The sequence below is a fragment of the Malaclemys terrapin genome, chromosome 5, assembly GCF_027887155.1.
Source record: "Malaclemys terrapin pileata isolate rMalTer1 chromosome 5, rMalTer1.hap1, whole genome shotgun sequence".
NCBI classification, from domain to species: domain Eukaryota; kingdom Metazoa; phylum Chordata; order Testudines; family Emydidae; genus Malaclemys; species Malaclemys terrapin.
In genome coordinates this window covers 36,575,877-36,600,513 of record NC_071509.1, presented here as the reverse complement: position 1 = coordinate 36,600,513, position 24,637 = coordinate 36,575,877, and the positions used below count along the sequence as shown (strand labels likewise).

At 42.9% G+C, this 24,637-nt stretch overlaps 1 protein-coding gene across 1 annotated transcript in view; it reads right to left on the bottom strand.

Annotated features, from left to right (window-relative positions):
* STIM2 (stromal interaction molecule 2) overlaps window positions 1–24,637 on the bottom strand; it is a 150,857-nt gene that overhangs the window by 10,652 nt on the left and 115,568 nt on the right. The window contains exons 3-5 of the mRNA XM_054030016.1: window positions 23,055–23,169; window positions 7,609–7,720; window positions 6,740–6,855 (exon numbers count right to left, since the gene is read on the bottom strand). Of these exons, the coding sequence (XP_053885991.1) occupies window positions 6,740–6,855; window positions 7,609–7,720; window positions 23,055–23,169 (343 nt within the window). The remainder of the gene's footprint in view (window positions 1–6,739; window positions 6,856–7,608; window positions 7,721–23,054; window positions 23,170–24,637) is intronic.

Genomic DNA, 24,637 nt, shown 5'->3' with positions numbered 1-24,637 from the left:
CCCGGAAAAATTTGAATTCCTTTTCCTGTCTGGCCAGTTTCAATCTCATTTCCTGTTTGGACATCGTGGCGAGCTCAGCAGCACTGGCAACGATGCAGAGCTCTCCAGCAGAAGTGACCATGCAATCGCAGAATAGAAAGAGGGCCCCAGCATGGACTGATCGGGAAGTCCTGGATCTGATCACTGTGTGGGGTGATGAGTCCATGCTTTCAGAGCTGCGATCGAAAAAACAGAATGTGGAGATCTACGAGAAGATCTCCAAAGCCATGACGGAGAGAGGATACAGCCGGGATGCAACGCAGTGCCGCGTGAAAATCAAGGAGCTGAGACAAGGGTACCAAAAGACCAAAGCGGCAAACGGACGCTCCGGATCCCAGCCCCAGACATGCTGTTTCTACAAGGCACTGCATTCCATTCTAGGTGCAGCCACCACCACTACCTCACCACTGTCCGTGGACTCTGAGGATGGGGTACTGTCGACGGCCGCTTCTCGGAGCTGTTCGCGGACGGGGAAGATGAGGAAGGAGATGAGGACGAGGAGGCAGTCGACAGCGCATACAATGCTGATTTCCCCGACAGCCAGGATCTCTTCATCACCCTCACGGAGATCCCCGACCAACCCTCCCAAGGCCATAACCCAGACTGTGAATCAGGGGAAGGATCAGTAGGGAAGTGTTTTAATCATTAATTTTGAACAGAATAGGAATGGTATCTTAACAATGGGTTTTTCATGATTAGTTTGCCCTAGGTGCTTTAGTTTTTAGTCCTTGCCAGTGCAGCTACTGGAAATTTCTGTCAACATGTCTGGGTATAGAGCAGAAATCCTCCTGGGACATCTCCAGGAAACTCTCCTGGAGGTATTGTGAAGGCCTTTACATGAGATTCCTGGGGACAGTGGCCTTATTGCGTCCTCCATGGTAGGAAACTTTTCCGCGCCAGGCTAGCAGCAAGTACTCCAGGATCATTGCCTTGCAAAGCATGGCGGCATACGGCCCTGGTGTTTACTGGCATTCACGCAGCATGCGCTTTTTCTCTGTCTCCGAAATCCTCATCAGAGTGATATCACTCATGGTGACCCGCTTTGAATTAGGGGAATGTTAGTATTGGGACTGATTGCCTGTTCCTTTACATAACTGTAACCGGCGGTTTACAGCCACACGGTGGAGGTGGGACAGGGGCAGCATGCAGGGATCTTTCCCAGGGACAGCCGTGAGTGGGGTGGGACAGGGCAGAGTTCATGCTGGCCGGATTGCCGGCAGCAGGAACTGGCCAACGCTAGGAGCATTGCTTGGAACGTGAAAGGAGGGCACTGCTATAAATTAAGCTTTAAGCAGCCAAAAGTCTACAGCTTACTATGTCCGCCTGCTAGCCGAATTCCGTTGTCCGGCCCCGCTTGTGTGATCTGTACAGCAAGACCCCAGGCACTCAATGGGAAGGCCGAAAATTCGACCTTGTACTGAGCGCGCATGTGATAGGTAATGTGCATGGTCATGTTCACAGAGAAAGACTATATTCATTGTTCGCAAAACTATCTTTCTGAAGAATTCACTCCCTTTTTCCCATCCCACAGCTGCGAGTGTCTCCCGAGCTACCCCGGCATCCCCCTCCCAGAGGCTGGTGCAGATCAGGCAACGAAAGAGAAGGACAAGGGACAAGATGTTCTCAGAACTTATGGGCTGCTCCCGAGCCGAGGCAGCACAGCAGACCCAGTGGAGGGAGAACATGTCGCAATACCAGTGATCACACAGTGAACGGGAGGACAGGTGGCGGCAGGAAGATCAGCAGGCAACTCAAACGCTGCTTGGACTAATGAGGGAGCAAATGGACACGCTCCAGCGCGTTGTAGATGTTCTGCAGGACCGGAGGCAGGAGGACAGAGCCCCACTGCATTCTCTCTCTAACCGCCTTCCCCCGCCACAAAGTCCCATTCCCACCCTCACCCAAAGTCCCAAGAAGGAGGGGCGCCAGAGGCCATGAAAACAGTCACTCCACCCCTGCAGACTGCTCAAGTAGCAGAAGGCTCTCATTCCCAAAGATTTGATAAGTCCTTTCCTTCACTCCAAAAGCACCTCACCGTAGCCCCCGTCCGAGTTTCATCCCCTAACTGTGTAGTTGTTAATAAAAAATACGTTTCTGTTAATTACTGTTTCCGTCATGTTCTTTTAGAGGAGAGTGTGTTTGAAGGGGGGGAAGGGAGTTGGTAATTGGAGAGGACAGTCACCTTTACCAGGGTACAGACACGGGGGGCAGGTTCAGCAGAAAGTCACACACACATTGCAGTCACTAGGCACCCTGATCATTCTGGGAGGTGGTTTTCATGTTCTGTGGGGGGGGGGGGGGGGCTATGTGAGTTTGTGGCGGGGGAGGGCGGTTACAGATCTTACGCAGCGGTCCTTAGCCTGGATGACAGAGCCACGCAGCAGGGGATCTGTAACCGCCCTCCCCCACCACAAAGTCACATAGCCCCCACACACAGAGTCCCGAAAAGGAGGGGTGGCAGGCTCCGTTGAAACAACCAGTCCACCACTGCGGGCCACTCTAGGAGTAGGAGCCAGTCATTCCTTGAGTTTAGAAGCGTCCTTTCCATTCACTACACCCGCTCCCCACCACAGTCTGCGTCCCAGTTTCAACACTTTACCTTGAAATCCTTAATAAAGAAAACGGTGTTAAAATAAATGAAACTTTGTTCATTATTTTTAAAGGTGTGTTGGAAGGGGGGGAAGGGGGTTGGTAACTGGAGAGGATAGTCAACATTAACTGGGTAAAGAAACGGGGGCAGGTTCAGCTTCTGTTTAAACAAACTTAATAGTCACAGGTTACCCTCCTCACTCTGGAACCTAGCTTTCAAAGCTTCCTGGATGCACAGCGCATCCCGCTGGCCTCTTCTAATCGCACTGCTGTCTGGCTGAGCGTAATCAGCAGCCAGGCGATTTGCCTCAACCTCCCACCCCGCCATATACGTCTCCCCCTTGCTCTCACAGAGATTGTGGAGCACACAGCAAGCTGCAACAACAATGGGGATATTGGTTTCGCTGAGATCAGAGCAAGTCAGTAAGCTTCTCCATCTCCCCTTCAGACGTCCAAAAGCACACTCCACCACCATTCTGCACTTGCTCAGCCGGTAGTTGAAGAGTTCTTTTTCACTGTCCAGGGTGCCTGTATAGGGCTTCATGAGCCAGGGCATTAGCAGGTAGGCTGGGTTCCCGAGGATCACTATAGGCATCTCCACATCCCCAACAGTTATTTTGTGGTCCGGGAAGTAAATACCTTCCTGCAGCCATCTAAACAGACCCGAGTTCCTGAAAACGTGAGCATCATGAACCTTGCCCAGCCATCCGACGTTGATGTTGGTAAAACGTCCCCTATGGTCCACCAGTGCTTGCAGCACCATTGAAAAGTAGCCCTTTCGGTTAATGTACTGGCTGGCCTGGTGGTCCGGTCCCAGGATAGGGATGTGAGTTCCATCTATAGCCCCACCGCAGTTTGGGAATCCCATCGCGGCGAAGCCATCTATGATGACCTGCACATTTCCCAGGGTCACTACCTTTGAGAGCAGTAGCTCAACGATTGCGTTGGCTACTTGCATCACAGCAACCCCCATGGTAGATTTGCCCACTCCAAATTGGTTCGCGACTGACCGGTACCTGTCTGGCATTGCAAGCTTCCAGAGGGCTATGGCCACTCGCTTCTGGGTGTCCTTGCGCTTCAGGGCAGGGGACAGCAACTCACAAAGTTCCAGGAAAGTTCCCTTCCGCATGCGAAAGTTTTGCAGCCACTGTGATTCATCCCAGACCTGCAGCACTATGCGGTCCCACCAGTCTGTGCTTGTTTCCCGGGCCCAGAATCGCCATTCCACAGCATCAACATGACCCATTGCCACCATGATGTCCACAGCGCGGGGTCCCGTGCTTTGTGAGACATCTGTGCCCTCTCAGACTTCATGTCCTCACCGCGCTGCCGTAGCCTCCTCGCCCGATTTCTCAGCATCTGCTTCCGAAAAAGGTGGATGATAAGGTGCGAGGTGTTGACAACGGCCATAACTGCAGCGATGATCGCAGCGGAATCCATGCTCGTGGTGCTGTGGTGTCCGTGCTGTCAATCACCAGAAAAGTGCGCGAACTGATTGCACGCTGGCGCTTTCATGGAAGGAGGGCAGGAGTGAGGGCTGAATGACAACAGTAACCAAAACCACCCTCGACACATTTTTTGCCCCAGCAGGCATTGGGGGTTCGACCCAGAATTCCAGTGGGCAGCGGGGACTGCGGGAACTGTGGGATAGCTGCCCACAGTGCACCGCTTCCAATGTCGACGCTTGCCCTGTTAGTGTGGACTCACAAAGTCGAATTACTGTCCTTAGTATGGATACACACGTTCGACTTTGTAATATCGGTTCCACAAATTTGCTTTAAGTAAAATCGAACTACTCTCGTAGTGTAGACATACCCTAACTAAGTGAATTTTACAAGGTCAATATGAATCTAAAGTTTGGTTACCCAACTAAAAAGATATGGTTGTCATTTTCTTTTATATTAAAAAAATAGTATTTAAAGTATCCAAAAAAGCATGTAATAAATGAATTGCTGCTGTATGCCGCATCCTCAGGAATAAGGAAGCGATCTAATCTGAATGTTAAAATACTGCATGTAACTGGTTTACAGACTCGGAAGCAACATTTGGGAAACAAAGATTCAACAGTATAAAACAGATTATAGCTTTCACTGTATACTCTATACTCCTCACATGAATATTTCAATAGGGAAATGTTTAAAAGTATTCCTGGAAACAGTGTGTGCCTACTTTAAGGCCACAGATGACAACTGATGGCATCGAGTCCACTAATGAGGTGCCTGGACCCTGGAGAAGATGCACATGTAAGGTGAGGTGGTGGCCTTGGGGGGGAGGTAGGCGTGAGGGGGCAGTGGGGTGAAAAGAGGGGGTTGGGAGGAATTTGGGACGTGCAGGGCTGCGACTGCCAGAGAAAGAGGTGACTTTCCCCAGCTCCAGGGCTGCAGCTGCCGGGGAGAGACTGCCCTCCTTCCCAGCCTCAGCTCTGTGGCTGCTGTGGCGTGGTAAGACCCCTCTCCTTCCCAGGACCAGATCGGGAGCTGCCATGGTGGGGGAGAGAGGGCACGTCCATCGCATTAGAAAGGTGAGACTACTCATATTAAAATGAGTTGTGTGCTTTTTTTGTAGAACAAAAAAACGTTAATTATGATTAAGGTTTTTTTATATAGCGCTTTACAATAGTTCGCTGACGGTACAAACAACATTTGCAAAAATCATTAATTGGTCCACCGAGACCCTCAGCAATTTTCAAGTGGTTCGTGGGAAAAAAAAAAGTTTGTGAACCACTGTTCTAACACAAACTGGTTCTAGATAGCACCTGGCAGATGAGCTTCCCTAGAGGACACTATTCTTCAGAATTGCAGTATCCTCCTCAAACAGCATAGATGAAATGATAGGCCTCACTAGTCAATCCACTAAAGCTTCACAGCAAGAAATAATGTGGTAAGTTTAAAAAGATCATTTGTTAACCAGATGGAACAAAAACAACGTTACAGAAAGGTGGGACTCACGCTATTGAAGAGATATTTCTGTACAAGTAAAGGAGTTTTGCAATAAATTTTGCTGCACTGGAAGTTAATGTTCCATCTAATCTCACTTTCAATAATACGACTGCAGGAGTCATTTATTTATATGCAGTTCTGACATGTCCATCTGGACCAATGTGCATATATTATCAAGTATTTCGGAAAGTGAGCTGCGATCCTTGAATCAATAGACAGCACTAAAATAAGTGATTACAGAAGCCCAAGTCAGAGTCATACTTCACGTCCCAAGTAATTTTCTCATAAAGTGAGGCCTATGAAATGCCCTGTAAAGAAAACAATCTTGGATACTATCATGAAGGCCAAAATGAAACTGATTTTTATACAATTTTTTTTCCCTATACAAAAGGTATTTGAAAATGGATAAGAAGTCAATAAATGAAACACGTTACTAGAAATCTATTGCATGAACTCCTTTCTTAACAATTTTTCTAGGATCCACCTGAAGTTTTGTGAAGCAAAGGGTATAAGCTACATTTTTAAAAAATGTAATGTTTCTATTAACTCAAAATATTAACTTTTTTTTCAAAACTTCCCAGACTTGTGGCTTTGTGCTGCATCCATTATCCTATTTGACAATTTAATAGAGCTTACACTTGTGGAATGTCTAAGTTTGGTCTTGTCTAGGAAAAGTGGTTGGTTTTAAGTCAAGCTTAGCTAATGCGTATTAGCGAAGTACAACTTAAATTAATTTTTTTCCTAGGGTAAATTCAGAGAAACAGTTTTAACTTGACTTTAATCATACTGGTTAAATTAAGCAAAATATTACCCAGTCTCCCAACCAGGAAAATAAACAAGTTAAGGTTGGGCTTAACTAGCACATTAACCAAAACCCAACAAATAAAATCAAATAAGATTCAGAGCACTATCATTAGGTCAGCACAAAAAAGATTTCAAGAATTTACTACACTATTGGGTGACACACTAAAATTAGTACTTTATACTACTATACAAAGGAGGGCAGTTAGATTTCCTATTCTGATGTCTTCATTGTCTTAGCTGATGTCCCACAATGTATTCACCAAGTGGAGTGAGGTGTCCCACCTACGGTATATAATCTCAGTCTAAAAGCAAAAAATTGTTGTTTGAATTCTTACAGCTACAAGTTAGAAAAACTAGATAATACTAACGTGCGAGAGGTCCGAATAAAACAACATCCAACGCCTTCAGCTGAAGTTTCTGTCTGTGGCTCCGTTCAATGATTTTCAGATGAGAGATCATAAAAGCAGGTTCATTTACTGCTATCCTGTTCATAATAAATCAAATGTTATTCTCACACACATTTTCATGTAAGCTACACACAGAACTATACTGTAGAATTACTGTAGTGTGTTAATCTATTTGCAATGTATATTGATATTTACACAGTTAACACAGAGATAGCAAGAGATATAACTCATATCTCTAATATTTTATGACTTATCTTATCAAAAGCATTACACTATGTAGTAATGGTTTTTCTATTTTCTTTCCACTCTGCAACCACCACTAATTAAATCCATTTTGGAGAAGTTAAATGCAATGGCTTATGTGCAGCCTGATGGCATCGAGTCCCCTAACATACTTAATACTTGAAAAAATCCAACAGTTAATACTGAAGAGCAAAGTCTGCAAAGTCTTTTCATGTCCACATTGGCAATGTGTTTCTACTAAGCTGAATACATCTGTAGCTTTTCATCAGAAATTAGCTACCACAAAGCTAAGTGATTGCTATTGAAACACTTTGGTGACAAATTATTTGTAAAAGGAAGAAAGTAATGAAACTTTGGTAGGGAACACTGGCTGGAAACAAATGACTTTCAGGAATATTTTGGCAGAAGAAAATTGAAATTCTGGTTCCCTGGCCTTTCAGAATTGTAGGCCTACATCAGTTCTTATACCTGAGCACAGCCTGTCAGTATTAAATTTAGATAATTATCCTGCACAGACAACCTAGAGAGAACGCTGCCCAATAGAAAAATATAAGGTTTTTTAAATTAATCCAGAAGAGAAGGTTCACCTGGGAAGTGTTGTTCCTTTGACACTACTGTCTTTAAAATTCTTCTCATACTGGGGCAATTCAACAAATTCTATCAGCCACTGAAGAGTCTCCTCTTGAGTCCAGTTGTGAACTGCAAGACAAAAGATGGACTATCACAGATGTCTGATTTTCAGGAATACAAGAATAATCAGTACCACAGCTAAAAATAACACAAAGATGGTAGATTGGCAGGTTACACAGCCAGCATAAACAAGTTCACCTGGATGGAACCACAGATAAATAAGTATTCACGTTTACTAACAGAAGTTGTTTCTGGCAGTTTGCCTTTTTCATTATATGCTCTTTAGAGACAAAGCTTAAACAAGTTGTAAGTAAAGAAGTGTTTAACCAACAGAAACATAAAAAATTCCATAGCATAATTTAGAATTGTTTTTTATAATCAGGGCAGCATCTTGTGACCTATTTTAAATGCTCTCTCAGCCCCAATTCTACTGTCCTTCATACCCTTACAGAACTGAACATATGCCAGCAGATGCAGTAACACGTAAGGTAATGTGTCAAGATCTTAGCCCGTAGTCCAGCGAGACACCTTTTTTCTGGCATCTTCATACAAACTCATGCCACTCAAACACAGAAATTGTGTATGGGTGAGGGTTTGGCGGGGAAGGGAGGGAGTTGGAGTATTAAAAAACATGAGGGGCAGAGATGATGTATGATGGGTGGGTGGGTTTTAACTATTTCTTTATTTAGAAATTAACAGGTTTAAAAATCCTAGCCACTTAAGTATCAGAAACAATACAATAATCATTATAACAATGAGCTTTTGTTCAGAGAAACACTATACAGTAATATACTCATCAGATCTCTCTATTTAAGAGGGTGATACTATGTTACAGAATGAGCATCTTTACCCTACCTGTGACACGTCAGGTATTAAATTGAGTGAAATGTTGATTATGATGTTATTAAATTGAATGCAATCTCTGATTATGCATATTTAACAATCCACATGTCGACCCAATGGTAATATTCAAAAAACTGGACAGGTTTATTTGTTTTTTTGCAGGTGAATTTACATTGTCTGGGTGCTGAACAAATGAAGAAGTGAGGTTTTTTTCACCCACAAAAGCTTATGCCCAAATAAATCTTAGTCTTTAAGGTGCCACCGGACTCCTTGTTGTTTTTGTGGATACAGACTAACACAGCTACCCTCGATACTGAACAAATGGGGTACAATTAAAAAATACAAAAAAAAACCCAAAACCTTTCAAAATGTTCCTGGGACATCTTGTGTTATGTCAAATTATTTTTCTTACTAAGGAGGTTATTGAAATCAATCTGGACAACAGAAGCTTAAAAAAAAATTTCCCCCTTATATTTATTTGCAGTGGCTGCTATTACTATTGAAACTGCCAGCCAGCGGTGTACATGACCCTCTGGTAATTGCAGAGGTCTCAGCACACAAGGAAACACGGTCTGGAGCTTTTAGTTTAGATAAAACTGCTGTCTCAGCCCAGGGCAGAGCTTCAGGCACTGTATGCCACTGCTACAGTTTTGCAACTTGTAATGCTATACACTATAAACGCCTATCTCCTCCACTGTGCTTGCAAAGTTTATCAAGACCCTCTGTGCTTTGGAGCAAATCACCAAGTACTGCCCTCCCTTTGTACATACATAACTTTGCAGGCACAAACATCTGGGCATGGAACTGCTAGACCATTACCTGTAAGTATTTCTCCATGCAACTGTAACCGGATAAGGGAAGGCTAGATTAAGACCCCTTTGAAAATCTGACACTAACGGTGCATTCTCATGTTTTTAATCATAAGATCAAAGACTTTTTTTTTTGGCAACAAGACGACCTTCAAGATACATCACCAGTCGATAAGGACAATGAACTCTAAGAGATGTAGGAGCGGTTTCCTGTGGGAATGCTTGATGGAACATGAAGACTTTTTAAAATATTGTGTTATCTACAAATCTCATCTGAATGGCCTGAACTCTGATCCAGAGAAATAGCATTTTAATGTATTTTTGAAGAATGCAACAATTGGTGACTAACAGAAGTGTGGGCCTGGAAGGGACCTCAGTAGGTCATTTAGTCAAGTCCCCTGCACACTACGCAGGACTAAGTAATAACTAGACCATTCCTGACAGGTGTTTGTCCAACCTGTTCTCAAAAGCCTCCAGTGACAGACATTCCATATCCTCCGGAGGCAATTTGTTCCAGTGCTTAACTACCCTGACAATTAGGAAGCTTTTCTAAATTTCCAAGCAAACCCTCCCTTGCTGCAATTTAAGCCCTTGGCTTCTTGTCCTCTCCGTAGAAATTAAAACAATTTTTCACCCTCTTCCTTGTAACAACATTTTATGTACTTGCAAAATTTATCAGAGCCGTCCCTTGGGTACAACGAATCAGGGCGACTGCTCTGAGCCCCATGCTTTGGGGGGCCCCGCGGGCCAGTGCGATTGGCTGGCATGGTCGGTCCCGGAAGTGACGGGTCGGTCTCGGAAGTGATGGATGGATTCATCACTTCCGCCCCGGACCCCGCACCCCTCCGAGGGATGACCCTGCTTATTATGTCCCCTTCCATCTTTTGTCCAAACTAAACAAACCCAACTTTTTCAGTCTTCCCTCATAGGTCATGTTTTCTAGATCATTCATCATTTTTGGTTATCTCCCCTGATCTTTCTCCAATTTGTTCACATCTTTCATGAAGTGTGGCACTCAGAACCAGACACAATACTCCAAACGAGCCCTTATCAGAAGATACAGGTCAAGAAAATTTTGATTAGATGTAAGATAACTGGAACCAGATAAATACAGATCAAATTTGAAGGGCACCTCATACACATTCCAAAACATCTGAACTTCTGGGAGTTCCATCATTTATATATATTCCAGTATGCCTTTTCCATTCGTAGCCTAGACCAACCAAACTGTAACATACTTAAAAGGCTCAACAGTAATTTCACATGATGGGTCTCACACACTCTCAAATCTGCTCTCCTTTTCAGTCCTAATGAGTGGCCAAAAATCATCACTATGTAACAAATGAGATATACATAACAGTTACTGACAGTCAAAGTAACTATTGATATTAACGCCCAACATAGGGTGATGTTCCTTTTGTAGGAAATCAAGCAAGGAAATCTCACTGTAGGGCAGGTACACTTACAGTGAGGGATATACTTGATTAGGAAATCTGTGACCCATTTCCCAGCAACAGCGCAGGTAGCTGCACAAGTACCACCAATAGCACAACCACTTGTGTAAACCAAGAGCAGACACTTTTTACCACTGTGTCATCTAAGCAGCACTTACACAATTGGTAGTACCGGAGCTGCTGCATCTTTGCCAGAAAACAGGAAAGAAATTTCCCAGTGCAGATCTGTCCTGATACTTACATCATCTCTGCTGTATCACGGGTGTGGTTATTTTCTTGTCCTTGCTGGCCTTGCGATCTTGAAGATTTCAAAAAAATATAATCTTTAAAAGCTTTAAACAAGTTTTAAAAAAGCAAGCATTTTTTGAAATACTTCTGAGACTGCGAGCCAAACTCAACCAGTTAAAGACTTTATCAAATCATAAGTGGGCAGATTGCTCTGACCATTAATAGCAGCACTCTGTACTGGCTGCTAAAATACTTCAGGGTATAAAACTGTTTGACCTTGAAAAGTGCCTTTGTAACATGGCACTGGGTGGTTTAATATTCATTGTGTCTAACTGACTTCCGATCAAATTTGCAAGTGAAGAGATTGTTTCTTAAATGCCAGCCCCACAGTTCAGCATGGGCTCAGAGTCAGAGTTCTTCCCATCTCACCCATCACCACCAGAAAGGAATGCGCGGCAGGCCGAATCATCCACTGAAGGCACCTATGCAACCCCATGGTCTTCAGAATGTATCTAGAGTAGCACCTGTGCAACCCCATTCCCTTCAGTGGGCTTGTACCATTATTGCGGAGTATAATGTGGCCTGCAAAACAGTGACTGTGTGCCAGATGGAAAGCACCAAGCATGACTGTCAGAGCCCAGTTTGAGTTTACAGGGCTAGCAGTTAGGAAAAAATCTCATATCTGTAAACTGAACATATTATGATATTCCAATCAATGGGTCAGTGAACATCCATTTTTAAACAGTCATTCAGATTAGAAGTTCACTTTAAGATATCGGATATCATCTATATCTTGGAACCCAGCTACTTCACAGGCCACTGTCATGCCCCATCCTCCTACACCCAATCATGGAATCATCAGCTGGGATGCTCCCATAGCTAAAGTCCTGAATGCAGCTGAACAAAACCCAGCACAGGGCACTTCTGCCTTGGAACTCCATCGTCTGTTCTTATCCGTGAGTGAGGGAGTGTCCCAAGAATCTCTTTATGCCCACTGGCAGAGGGTACACAGGGGACATAAGATTTCAGGGATCCTTTAGGTTCACCAAAAGTGGTCATGTAAGGTGTCTATGAAAGCCTGTGTCACAATGGTCATCAAAATCATTGCAAAAATATATATGCACGAGTTATGTATGTATACTGGAAATTAAATTCTTAAAGCCTTGTAGTTAAAGGCAAGTAAGTCAGAGGCAGAGAGCACTGAGAAAGACTTCGCCAGACAGAAGGTGGGAGACATTTATCCATCTGTTGACCATTGTGTATCTTACTATTTGCATATTGAGTCACATGCTAAAAAAGAAATTTCGAGAGTGCTACCAGAAAAAACAAAAACCAGCAAGAGCCATTCTATTTACAAATAAAGACAATGAATCTTTGTGGGTATGGAGGTACACTGGGGATTCTTCAGTCTGGGAAGACAAACTGCCCGTGGGCTTGATCTTATGAAAGGAGGAACTTTCCCCAGTGTTTTCAACCAGGGTGGCTAAGAACTTGGGGTCAGCTATCCTGTAGGAGACAGGGAAGTGTCTTGTGAGTTAAGTTTAGGTTCTAGAATAGTGGTTTTCAACCTTTTTTCATTTGTGGGCCCCTAAAAATTTTCAAATACAGAGGCAGACCCCTTTGGAAATCTTAGGCAGTCTGCAGACCGCCCAGGGACCCACAGACCACAGGTTGAAAATGACTGCTCTAGAAAGCATGTTATAATTTTATTTTTTATATAACCGCTTGCTTACTTATCAAAGAACAGATTCATATGATAGATTTGTAGTGAAAACAAGAATAAGTTTACTATCTAAGTGCTGTGTGTTAAGCAGAGTGGTAATCTTGAGCTGAATCTAGTAAGCTAGTGTGTACTATCCCCTTGGGAGTAGGGATCAGAGTTCTGAGAGTGTTCAATGGACCAGATGCTCGGCACTCCAGAGGGACGCTTGGAGGACTCTGATTTGGGCACCCACCAATGTCCATCTGAAAAAAAAAATCAAAGCTGGAAGAGAACATAGCTACCCCTGTTAGCACATGACATCAGCGTTCATTAGTCTGTATTGTCTGCCTCTGGGTCCCCAGGAGAAATGTAGGGGAGGTTGCTCTGGACATTGAAAGCCCTACATGGTTTGGGAGCTGCCCATTTGAGAGATCACCATTCTTGCAGTGTAAGACTGCCACCACTGGGATCAGCAGAGGGGCTTATGATAGAGCCTTCTCATCTTTAAAATGGAGGGGGCTGCTGAGTGGGCTTTGTTTGTGGTTGCCCTACTCTTCAGAATTCACCCTCCCTCTTGCTTTGAACTAGCGCAAATTTAGGTTACTGTCAGAGATCAAGACCCCACTGTGGTAGTAATTTGTCTTTAGTTATATCCTAGGCACTTTTTCTTTTTTTTTGTTTTGTTTTGTTGGAGTGGAGGTAAACATTTGAAAGTTGGCTTTGGTGGTGGATGGGGTATTTTCAGTGGGTACTTCTTCGGCTGGTACATTTTGTTACATAGTGAAGATTACCCATTAGATTTGTTCTTGTTGCATGGTTTATGTTTTTAATAATTATTAAAAAGGCACCATGAAACTTACATAAGTTCTTCATTTATACATCAAAACCAAATAATCTTCCTTTTGTACCTCCCAGCCAAGGGCTTGCTGCTCTAACAGAGGAAGCTGCTCCCCTTGATAGTGTATTTATTGTATCACTAGCTTCTTATGTATGTGACAAAATAGAGTAGATTACCAGCAGATTACACAACTGTATGATTTGTTCAGTTACAGAACTGAATCCAACACATGAAATCCATAATGAACACCCCCTTTTCCACAGAGTGGATGCAAAATTGTTTTTGTTTTTTAAAGAAGAACCATACATAATGACCATGCAACAGGTGAAACTGGTAAGGGAAAAAATACAGCAAGGAATACAAATCCTACTTCTGACTTTGGTTTATGACAAACTTCACAGTTGCTTGGTTTTGTGATTTCTGTGTTAAATCCTTTAACCCACGTAAATGTAGGCTCTTGAGTAAACTGCAGTTTTGTTTTGTTTTTAAAATTCACGGCAGCGTCCGGGTAATGTAGTATTTTTCTACAGGCTATACACAGAGAATGCAGTCAGTGAACGGTAACTGCGCATTCCTTTGTGTAAAACTGGCCACCCACTCCCCCCGCAAAAATAGGTGCGATTTTTCCAACATCAGGAGATCAGCACAAGCCTCCCCACTGTTAGAAAAATTGCAGCAGTGCAGAGAGGCTCCACAGCCAGTTCTGCAACATTTTTCTTTTTTTTGTAGATCAAAAGCCCCAAGCACTGTACAATATTACCTCTGTGAATCAGTCAGCATACGAATCTAAATACTTCAGAGTGCAGAACCGATGATGTTTCCTCGTGTCTTTTGGACACATGGGTACATCTGCTTCAGTCCAACTTCAAGTCCCAAGCAGAATTTGGCAGATAGTTTGCATCTCTAAAGCTCTGATCATGCTGCAGCAATTTTAACTCCACTCTACATACTGTATGGGGCTTCTCAATGCTAACCGGGTTACATTTCAGGAAAAAAGTGCTTATTTATATTTTCAAAACTTCACTGATCTAATGCTCTGAGCAGGGGTTCTCAACCTTTTCTTTTGAGGCCCTCCAACATGTTATGAAAACTCCACAGCCCACCTGTGCCAAAATAACTGGTTTTCTGCATACAAAATCTAGAGCTTGCATTAGGGGGAGCAAGAAGGGCAATTGCTGGGGCCTCATGCCAAAGGAGCCCCTGCAAAGTTACATTGCTCAGGCTTTGGCTTCAGCCTCAGGTGGCAGGGCTCAGAGCCCTGGGCTTCAGCCCAATTCGGTGGGGCTTTGGCTTTCTTCCCTGCTCCCCAGCAAGTCTAGTGCTGGTCCTGATGGGTGGACCCCCTGAAACCTGCTCGTGCCCCCCTCCCCCCGGGGGCCCTGGACCCCTGGTTGAGAACCACTGCTCTGGAGGACAAGTACATTAATAACAACAAATCTTACAAATAAATCAATACATTATGAATTCGTCTCACTTCAAAATTCTCAGTAATAAATTTCATTTAGAAATTGAGTTAGGCCTGCAGTTCAGACCAATATCTTGTTGATCCAAGGGAAGGAAAGCAATTTCTGTTGAGCGGTGCTTTACTGAAAAAATCCCTGACTGTAGCCCCCTTGTCATTAAATCAGGAACTCCAAGCTCTCTGCGCCTGTTAGAAAGGACTCTAAAGTGAGAAAAGACTTCTAGATCTTTTCATCACCCAGGTAAGTCTCAAAATGCATTCTATGAAGTTAGTTTGCCCACATTAGTGCCAACCCCAATCTGAAAGGGCCCTAGCCACATCTGGGTTTTCAAGTGTCAGCACTTCAACAGAGATCAGTAGGGACTGCCACACAGAGGTCACTACACACTTTCTATATGCACCACAGATTAGACAATCTGGCTTGGCAGATGCAGCTTTAAATGCAATGTTCTAGGCACAGAAGTCCACTCATTCAAATCTTCCCACTTCACAGCCTGGAGTGTTGCTACATATAATCTATACATCCAAATCAGAGGACCTGGTGAGCAAAGTACGTATACCTATAACTTGTAGTCCCTACCTATAAATTATTGTTGTTCATATAAAACAATCTGAAAGCCTGAATCTCCTGTGGTTTTTAAAATTTTTGGGTACATCACTGACATGTTCCGCAAGTTCTCTTGTTTCAGTTCATAAATAATTTTAATTTAGCTAAGGGAAAAGCTCCATAGTATTCCCTACTGAAACCTAAAGCAGCTCCCCTTACTAGGAAGGAAAAGCTTCAACAGCTGTTTGCCTACTTATCATAACAAGCAGTAAACAACAAGTCAGTCCAGACTGGAGAACATGATGAAGAGAAAACCAGTTTACAGAGAGGGGAGAAATTACCTTGCTACCAAAGTCAAGAACCAAATGATCTATGAAATGCAGCAGATAGTACTGGTCACCATATAGTGGAAAGGAAAATACTACCTGGAGAGAGTGCAGCAATAAAGATGCTACATTTGAACAATTTAAACAAAGGAAATGTAAAGAGTCAGGTTATTCATCTGGCAGTCTTGTTTTCTTATGGACAGAAGTTTTCAAAATTATTAAGCTGATTTACATAATTTTTCACATTTGAGTTTTAAAGTTAAGACCAATTTCCAAATAGAAAACTAGGAACAAAAAAATTTGGGCAGAAAGAAGGTAAAAACAAACAAACAAACAAAACATATGAAATAAGAGAAGGGGGAAGATGACATTTAGTCAAACAACTCAGCTTTTAGAAAAGGGAGAAGAATGAATATAGTGAAAAAGCAGAAAACTGAGGTTATAATGAACTAAAAAGTCAAGCATGTTGGCTTGGATTATTTTTTCTTGCTTTTTACAGAGTGGGAAATGGGCCTTGTTTTTATTTAGGATGAAGGAGAAAGACTTACAAGAAATGACTGCTAGCTTCTCAACTCTCCAGGCATTCATAGGCCTTGTCTAGATGAGGAAAAAGATTCATTTTTTATTTTAAAAATGTGCTAGATATTATATTTTAAGTGGTGTTTAGAAGTATGTTAGCACTTAGCGTAGACTGGTTTTAAACCTTTTAAAATGTGTTAGCAGGCCTCTCTTTCAACCATAATTTCTTTAACCTTACGAAATAAGAGAATTCTCCTTCTGAGTAAAACCCTAGAAAGTGGAAATTTTGACCACTTAATTGGTTAACTTTGACAAACAAAGCCATAGTCCTTTGGGAATTGGTCCTGCTTTGAGCAGGGGGTTGGACTAGATGACCTTCTGAGGTACCTTCCAACCCTGATATTCTATGATTCTATGTAATGAGAAAAAAAACAATTAATTTCTTATATAGTCTATCTACTATAGATAAACCCTGTACAGTCTAGAAGAAGTCTGCCTTATAGTCACATAAGCCATTTATTAGGGGTTCATGGAGTTTACATTCCTTGGATGACCTGGATAAAGTCTAATTCCTTTCACAACCTTTAGAATTCTGAAGCATGTCTGACACAAAACAGAAACTGCAACAAAAACCAAATCAGGTTATAGAGTTATCCATCATGCCAAGCAACTTAAGGCAAGTCACAAAGTAAGTTGCACAACAGGAGCTTATTAATCAGTAAAACCCTGAGGGCTCTATTTACCACAAAATTAATTTTCTGTGGAATCTGTTGGAGACTTTGCAGGGATTACCTGTTTGACACTCATGACAACTAATCCTACTTCAGTAAAATTCCAAGCTCAGGCTGTAAAGAACAGATTTTCCAGTTGGGGCAACACCCTTTTTCTTGAAGAGCCTCAAGCTATGCTTCCAAAGACGACATATGGAGTGTGGCGCACACACAAGATCAGGCTCATATAACTGAACATGCTTGGATAGAGAACATGTATTAATAAGAGAAAAAGCTTACTGCCCTAGTGACGCCATCGCTGAAACACAAGTCAACATTCTGATGAGTACACAAGCTCACTCTTGCACCTCATACTGCGCTCTAAACTCTTCCTGTAAATTACAGTTTTCACCCAGCACAGGGGGCCAAGTACATTTGGACTATGAGAGGGTAAAAGAAGTGACACATGCAGGGCTTATCCAGTTCTGTACTGAAAACCAAACAGGCTGAAATTCACCTTGGTGTGCATCACCTGCCATAATACTACAGGGGCTGCTATTATAACGTCAGCATTTACAGACAGTTACCATACCACAGAAGCTGAAGTTATTCAATTGTTCCCTATTCTAAGTGTAGGAAAATAATTCAGTTTTATCATATTGCAGACTGTTCTCTTATATAGTCTATCTACTATAAATACCCTTGTATAGCCTAGAAGAAGTTTCTGTTATAGTCACATTAGCCATTTATTCGGGGTTCATGGAGTTTATCCTCTCCCCTGTTTCTTTCTGGGGCAAGACACTAAACCAGATGGTGTCAGTATGTAGCAAAAGGAGAATGACACCAGAACCATGTGAAGCCTTAAAAATCTGCCCACCCATGTCTCCCCGAAACTCTGGTCAGAATACCAGAGAAACGAACTTTATCGGATATAAGCCATGTACGTCACAGGACTTTTAGTAGAATTTACAGAGCATATTTTCATTTAGCAAGCACTGCCATCGAGAGCACCAGTACAGGACATGTTGCTGCTACTAGTATATGTTCTAATACCAAGAGCAGGGCTGTCCCCAGAGGGGTGTGGGGCCCAGGACATAGGTGCCAAGTTTCTATCTGCTGTGCTCTCCCTGGCTCTGCCCAGGTCCGACCCCTATTCCACCCCTTCCCCCAAGGCCCCACCCCCGCCCCACCTCTTTCCCTGCCCAGTTCCGCCCCCTCCCCCAAGTGCACTGAGCCCTTGCTCCTCTCCCCTCCCCCACAGCGCCTCCAGTTGCAGCAAAACAGCTGATCGGTGGTAGGCGCTGGGAGGGAGGGGGAGGTGCTGATCGGCCAGGCCTGCCAATGGGCAGGAGGCACTGGCGAGAGAGGAGGCTCCTCCTTGCCAACCCCCGGCTGCCCGTCGCCTCACCTCCCCGCCCGCCTCCTCACGAAGTGCAGGGCCCCCAAAGCGTGGGGCCCAGGGTGGTTGCCCCAATTTGCCATACTCTAGGGATGGCTCTGACCAAGAGCGAAGAAAACGACACAAAAGGGAGCTGAATGGAGTAACAATTTACTTTAAGTGACCCTGATATTTCATATATTCAATGGCTTAATATTACAAAAGATAGTTCAGTTTCCTCTTCCCAAGAATGGGGTTTGAAATATTGTATTAGTCCTGTCTGGAATGGAATTCAGTGCCATGTAATGCATCCTTAGCAATGCTTGGTTTGTATTCATTTCTACTGTCTGGATATTTAAAACCAAAGACCGCCATCGATCAAGAATGTGAAAGGCAACCAAAGCAACTTGCTCTGGTATGTCATTTATTCCCAGTTGCTGCAAGAACATTTGCTGTGCAACGCCAGTCCAAAGCAAGGCAGCCTATCACAAATCATGACATATAACCAGCCCTCCTATTTATCCTCTTAAAAAAAAAAAGTTCTACTACTAATATTGCCAGACTTGAAGTAATCTTTGTGTATCAAGAAAGGAGAGAAGAAATCTAAATGACAGTAGATTAGAATTGCTGCAATTTCTTATAGTTAGGAATGAAGCCCAATGCCCTGAGGGAACAACAACTGTTACAGAATGCAGCAGGTTGCCTGCTCACCAGCACAGATTACCAGAAACATATCACCCTGATTCATTACTCACAGCACTTGGCTCCCCATTAAGCAGGGTCTAGTTCAAGGCTGCTGTACTGATTTTCAGAGACCTGCTTGGTACTGGAGCTAGCTACCTAAGAGATCTCTTCTTCCATGACAATGGCCTCACACAACAGCAGCTTGATTCAACTAGAAAAAAAAAGCTGACAAAGAGGGTAAGACTTATTCACACAGCAATTGCACCAAGACTGGATCCAATGGCCAGAGAAAAGAAGAATGACCACCACCCTTGCTGCATTCAGAACTAAACAGATAAATCAGCTCAAGCCTACTACTGGCCAATGTCAAATTCCTGAGCAAGTTCATACAGAAGCCAGCCAAAGGCCAATTACAAGCTCATCTAATTGAAGCTAATGTGTTAGACCTGGAATAATCTGGATTCAGACCAGGATAAGGAATTGAAACCACTTTAGTGGCACTGATGGATGATCTCCTCCTACCAGTGGATAGAGGCCAGACATTCATTCTCATCCTCCTGGACTTCTTGCAGCTTTCACCTGAGAGAAATGGCAAAAGTCCGGGATAATGTGCTAAAATGGTATGAGCCCCTCCTGGAGGGACAATTCCAGTTCCCAACGATGGGAACTACACCACTACCTCAAGCCCCCTCACTTGTAAAATCCTACAAGGATAAATTTTTTTCACCAGTCCTATTCAACATCTACATGCAACTACTAGGGGAACTGATTAGACATGAATTCAAGTGCCAGCATACACAGATGACACAAAGCTCTGCTTATCCTTCACCACATCACTACTACTAAGATAGCCCAATGCCTGCACGAGACCAGCTCATGGATGAACAGCAGCTGGCTGAAGCTGAAACAGAATAAGAGAGATAATGATGGTGGGCAAAGCAATTTGAGAAATTTGCCACCATTATATGATCTCCTTTGGTTGAAGGTACAAACCCATGTCTGATCAATCTGGTCAGTGGTTTAGGAGTAGTCTTGGATTCCTTGTTGACACAAAGCTCTCACATAGCAATATCTGCAAGTAACACTTATCTCTGGTTGGCTTGCAGACTCCATCCACACCCTTGCAAATCATGGCCTCGCCTTGATTATTCACTTTGCATTGCTGTAGTATGGCAGGGAAGTGACAACAGACCTGCGTATGAAGCCTTCTGCACCTGGGAAATTCCCAACTAGTACAGAATACTCAAGTGCGTCTCTCCTCAGGAATGTGGGCTACCGCGAGCACATCAGACCTGTCTTACTCTCTCTACACTGGCTTCCCATAGGATATTGAATCAAGTTCACGGTCTCAGTCTTTATGTTCAAGGCTCTCCATTGTCTGGGCCCGGGATACCAAAGGCTTTGGGATGAAGACCCTGGTTGACGACTTTGTTCCTCTGACATTAGGAAATTCTCTACAAGAAGGGTAAATCTCATCTGTGCAGGACTGAGAACTTTCCTGGGGGTTGGTTTGAGACTGAAATGAAGTCTCCTGGAAACTAAAGACTATCACAAACCTCTTCACCTTCTGCTCCAAATGCAAAGCGCATTTCTTTGACCTTGTCTTCTCCAACGTAAATACACAGCAACATGTATATTTAAAAAAAAATTCTAACGCCCGACCAAAACAAGAGAAGCAAACCTCTTTTCTATTTATCTTCCCACTAATAACCCTCTGAACACAGCAGCATCTTCTCATTTTATATATACATTTTTTTTCAATCAAGATCATCTGGTTTTATTGTACTAAAGTGTGTGCTATTCTTGATGCTGTCCTTGTAGCATTTTCTGGGGCGGCCTTGATTCGGTGTCTTTGCGTCAATTCTCCATAGAATTTTTTTCTGGGGAGTTGATACTCAGGCATCCTAATGATGTATCCAACCCAACATAGTTGGGCATTTATCAGCATGGCCTCGATGCTTATGGCATTTGACTTTTGAAGAACCTCCAGGTTGGTAATTTTGTTCTGCCAGTGGATCCCCATAATGGAGCACAGAGACCACATATGGAAGGCCTCTAGCTGTTTGATATGCCATTTGTATGGTATCCAGGTCTCACAGCCATAGAGGAGAGATGTGAGCACAAAAGAATTTTATTTTTGTTGAGAAGGTTATGTTGTGGGATTTCAGGACTTTGTTATGTAACTTTACTAATGACTGAGCAGCTCTCTGTATCCTGTTCGTGATTTCTTTGTCAAGAGGTCCATCATGGGAGATGTTGCTGTCGAGATAGGTAAAACGGTCAACTTGCTTTAGTTGGTTTCCACTAATGAATATGCTAGGGGATATGGCATAGAGCAGTAAAGATCATTGGTGCAACACCATAGTTTTCTCCAGGCTGATTGTGAGGCCAAACAATTTTGATGCTTCAGTGAAACGATCTATGATGCACTTGAGATCTCCCTCTGTGTGTGCTAGGAGGGCACAATCATCCTCAAAGAGTGTTTCTCTTAGTAGTAGTTCTGTTACTTTTGTTTTTGCTTTTAAGCCTCGCAAGATTGAAGATTGAGCCATTGTGTTTGTATCTGATGTATATGCCTTTGTTGAACCCATCTGTAGCATGGTTGAGAACTTGGGTGAAGAACAGGTTGAACAGTACAGGGGCAAGGACATAGCCTTTTTTGACTCCATTTGAAATGGGAAAGAAGTCAGTGAGATCTCCATTAAAAAGTACCTGACCTTGCATCCCCTCATGAAATAAATGAATGATCTTTACTAGTTTTGGTGGGCAACCAAGTTTGCTGAGGATCATCCATAATCCTTCTCTACTGGTTGTATCAAATGCTTTTGTCAGATAGGTGAAAACACTGAATAGATTCATGTTTTGTTCGATACATTTTTCTTGTATTTGCCTGATACTGAAAATCATGTCAATGGTGCTTTGACCAGGTCTGAATATGCACTGAGTCTCAGGTAGATTGGCTTCTGAAACAGACAAAATCAGTCAGTTCGAAAGGACACAAGCAAAGATTTTTCCAGCAACAAATAGGAGAGCTGTCCAATGATAGTTATCACAGACCATTTTGCTGCCTTTATTTTTAAATAAAGGAATAATTGTGGCATCTTTGAAGTCTTGTGGCATTTCTTCACTGTCCCAGATGTTAGTAAGCATCTTCTGGAGTGTTACCACCACCTTTGGACCCGCATAGTTAAATATTTCTGACGGTATTCCATCTCTACCCGAGGACTTTCCTGAGCTCATCAAACTGATTGCCTTTTCTATTTCTTCAAGTGAGGGTAATGAGTCAAGATGGTGCTAAACAGGCGTTTGAGGTATCTGATTAATAGCACCAGTTTCAACTGAGGATGGTCCGTTCAGTAGTTGACAGAAATGTTAAACCCATCTCTATTCCAGTAAGGGTGGCAATACCATACCTTGCTACCCTTACTTCTGCAGTGCTGCTGGTGGCGGCTCTGACTTCAAAGCTGGGCTCCTAGCTAGCTGCCACCACTCTCCAGCTGCCCAGCTTTGAAGGCAGCTCTGACTGCCGCCGCCAGCAGCAGCGAAGAAGTAAAGGTAGCAGTACCACAACCCCCCCGTCCCCCCCATGGTCCCTTACAATAAACTTGTCAACCCCCCATAACTCCTTTTTGGGTCAGGACTCCTACAGTTATAACACACTGAAATTTCAGATTTAAATAGCTGAAATCCTGAAATTTATGATTTTTTTAAATCCCATGATTGTGAAATTGACCAAAATGGACTATGAATTTGGTAGGGCCCTAACTATATGTCATTTAATGCTAATAGTTGCACCGCATTTATCTCAATATCGCCTTTACTTCAAGCAAGCCTGGATTTAGTACTGGGCCACCTGAAAAACCATGACATGGATCTGGAAACGGTATATTTCCTGACTCCTACCTTCGGAGGTTTTCCAGCGTTTCCACAGATCCTCAATGGTGATATGTTTGTCTTCTCTGTGCAGATGGCTGTGTTTATTGGAAGCATCTTTATATTTCATGTCTTCTCTGATAAACTGAGGAAGAAAAAGAACGTTTGATTAAATTTTAACAGTAAACAAGCCCAGTTCTTAACAGGGAAACTGGAAGTAGATCAGTAGAGATGCTTTTTCCATCTGCCCTGTACAAATGGCACAATTTAGTTAAGCCTCTAAAGTAGTCAACCTACATAATTAATTCAACATTCTTATAAATTTTGAATTGGAATGTAATAAACCCTGTGAAAACAATGTTGCACTTGTGAGGCTATTAGTCAAATTGAAGTGTGTGGTTAACGTACTCCAAAGATTAACAGCTAGTCACCACAAACATCCCAAACAAGTTGTATCTCATGGTTTTATATTCTATGGACATTCACCTGTCTGAAGGCAAGCCCATGTGATAGGGTTTGAAAGTGTGCCAGTGCTTTATAAATCAGCAGTTATTTGTCCATCTTGAATCCCACTATACCAATTAAATGAAACTAATAGTTAGCTTTCTCCCATCCCTCAAAGACTTACAAGTAGACACCAAAAGATCATGTTCTGCCTCATTAAATCTAGTTAACATACAATTCATCTTCAGCCCTGGGTTTATTTATTTTATTGTGGTACATGATCAAGAGAATAGTTATACACCTCTACCTCGATACGTGACCCGATATAACATGAATTCGGATATAATGCGGTAAAGCAGTGCTCCGGGGCGGGGGGGGGGGGGGGAGGGGGACGGGACTGCGCACCCCGGTGGATCAAAGCAACTTCAATATAATGCGGTTTCACCTATAACACGGTAAGATTTTTGGCTCCCTAGGACAGCATTATATCAAGGTAGGGGTGTATTCCACACACATAAATAGTATATCGTAAACCTACAATTTGCAATAATGCACGGGAAGCCTTTGGCAAAAACCTAACATGTGAATGTTAATAAGCACATAAAGATTGTTAAAAGTGGGATTCTATGTATCAGTGTATTCTGCTCATTTATGTGTACCACAGTCATTTCGTTTAATACTTCAAAGTCACTAGTAAATAGGTACTAAAAACATTTACAAGACATGTACAACCAAGAAAAATTAAGGTGAGGGCTGTTGTGATAATTTGGCCTACAAGTTACCCTAATTGTAGGCTCAACTGTAAAAAGTATATGGAAGTTCATAAAACATTACAATAATCGATAATAAATGCTGGTGGGAACATGTATGAAAGGGAGACAGAAAAACTAAATTAGTCAAAACAAGAAGAGCCAAGTTAATATGATTCAAGGACTATGTTAAAATCATGCTTGGTAAAAACAGATGATGTGAAATCTGAAATTAACGAACCAAGATTGCTGTGTTGGATATTAGGTCTAATTCGTGCACAAAACAATGCGGGGACGAGCTATTCCAACCATCGTTCCCTTGATGGATCCTTAAAGAAAGACTGGTGGGTGGGGGGAGAGGAGAAGAACAATGTGGAAGAACAGACAGAGGCTACTGAAACAAGCTTCACCATCATGGTT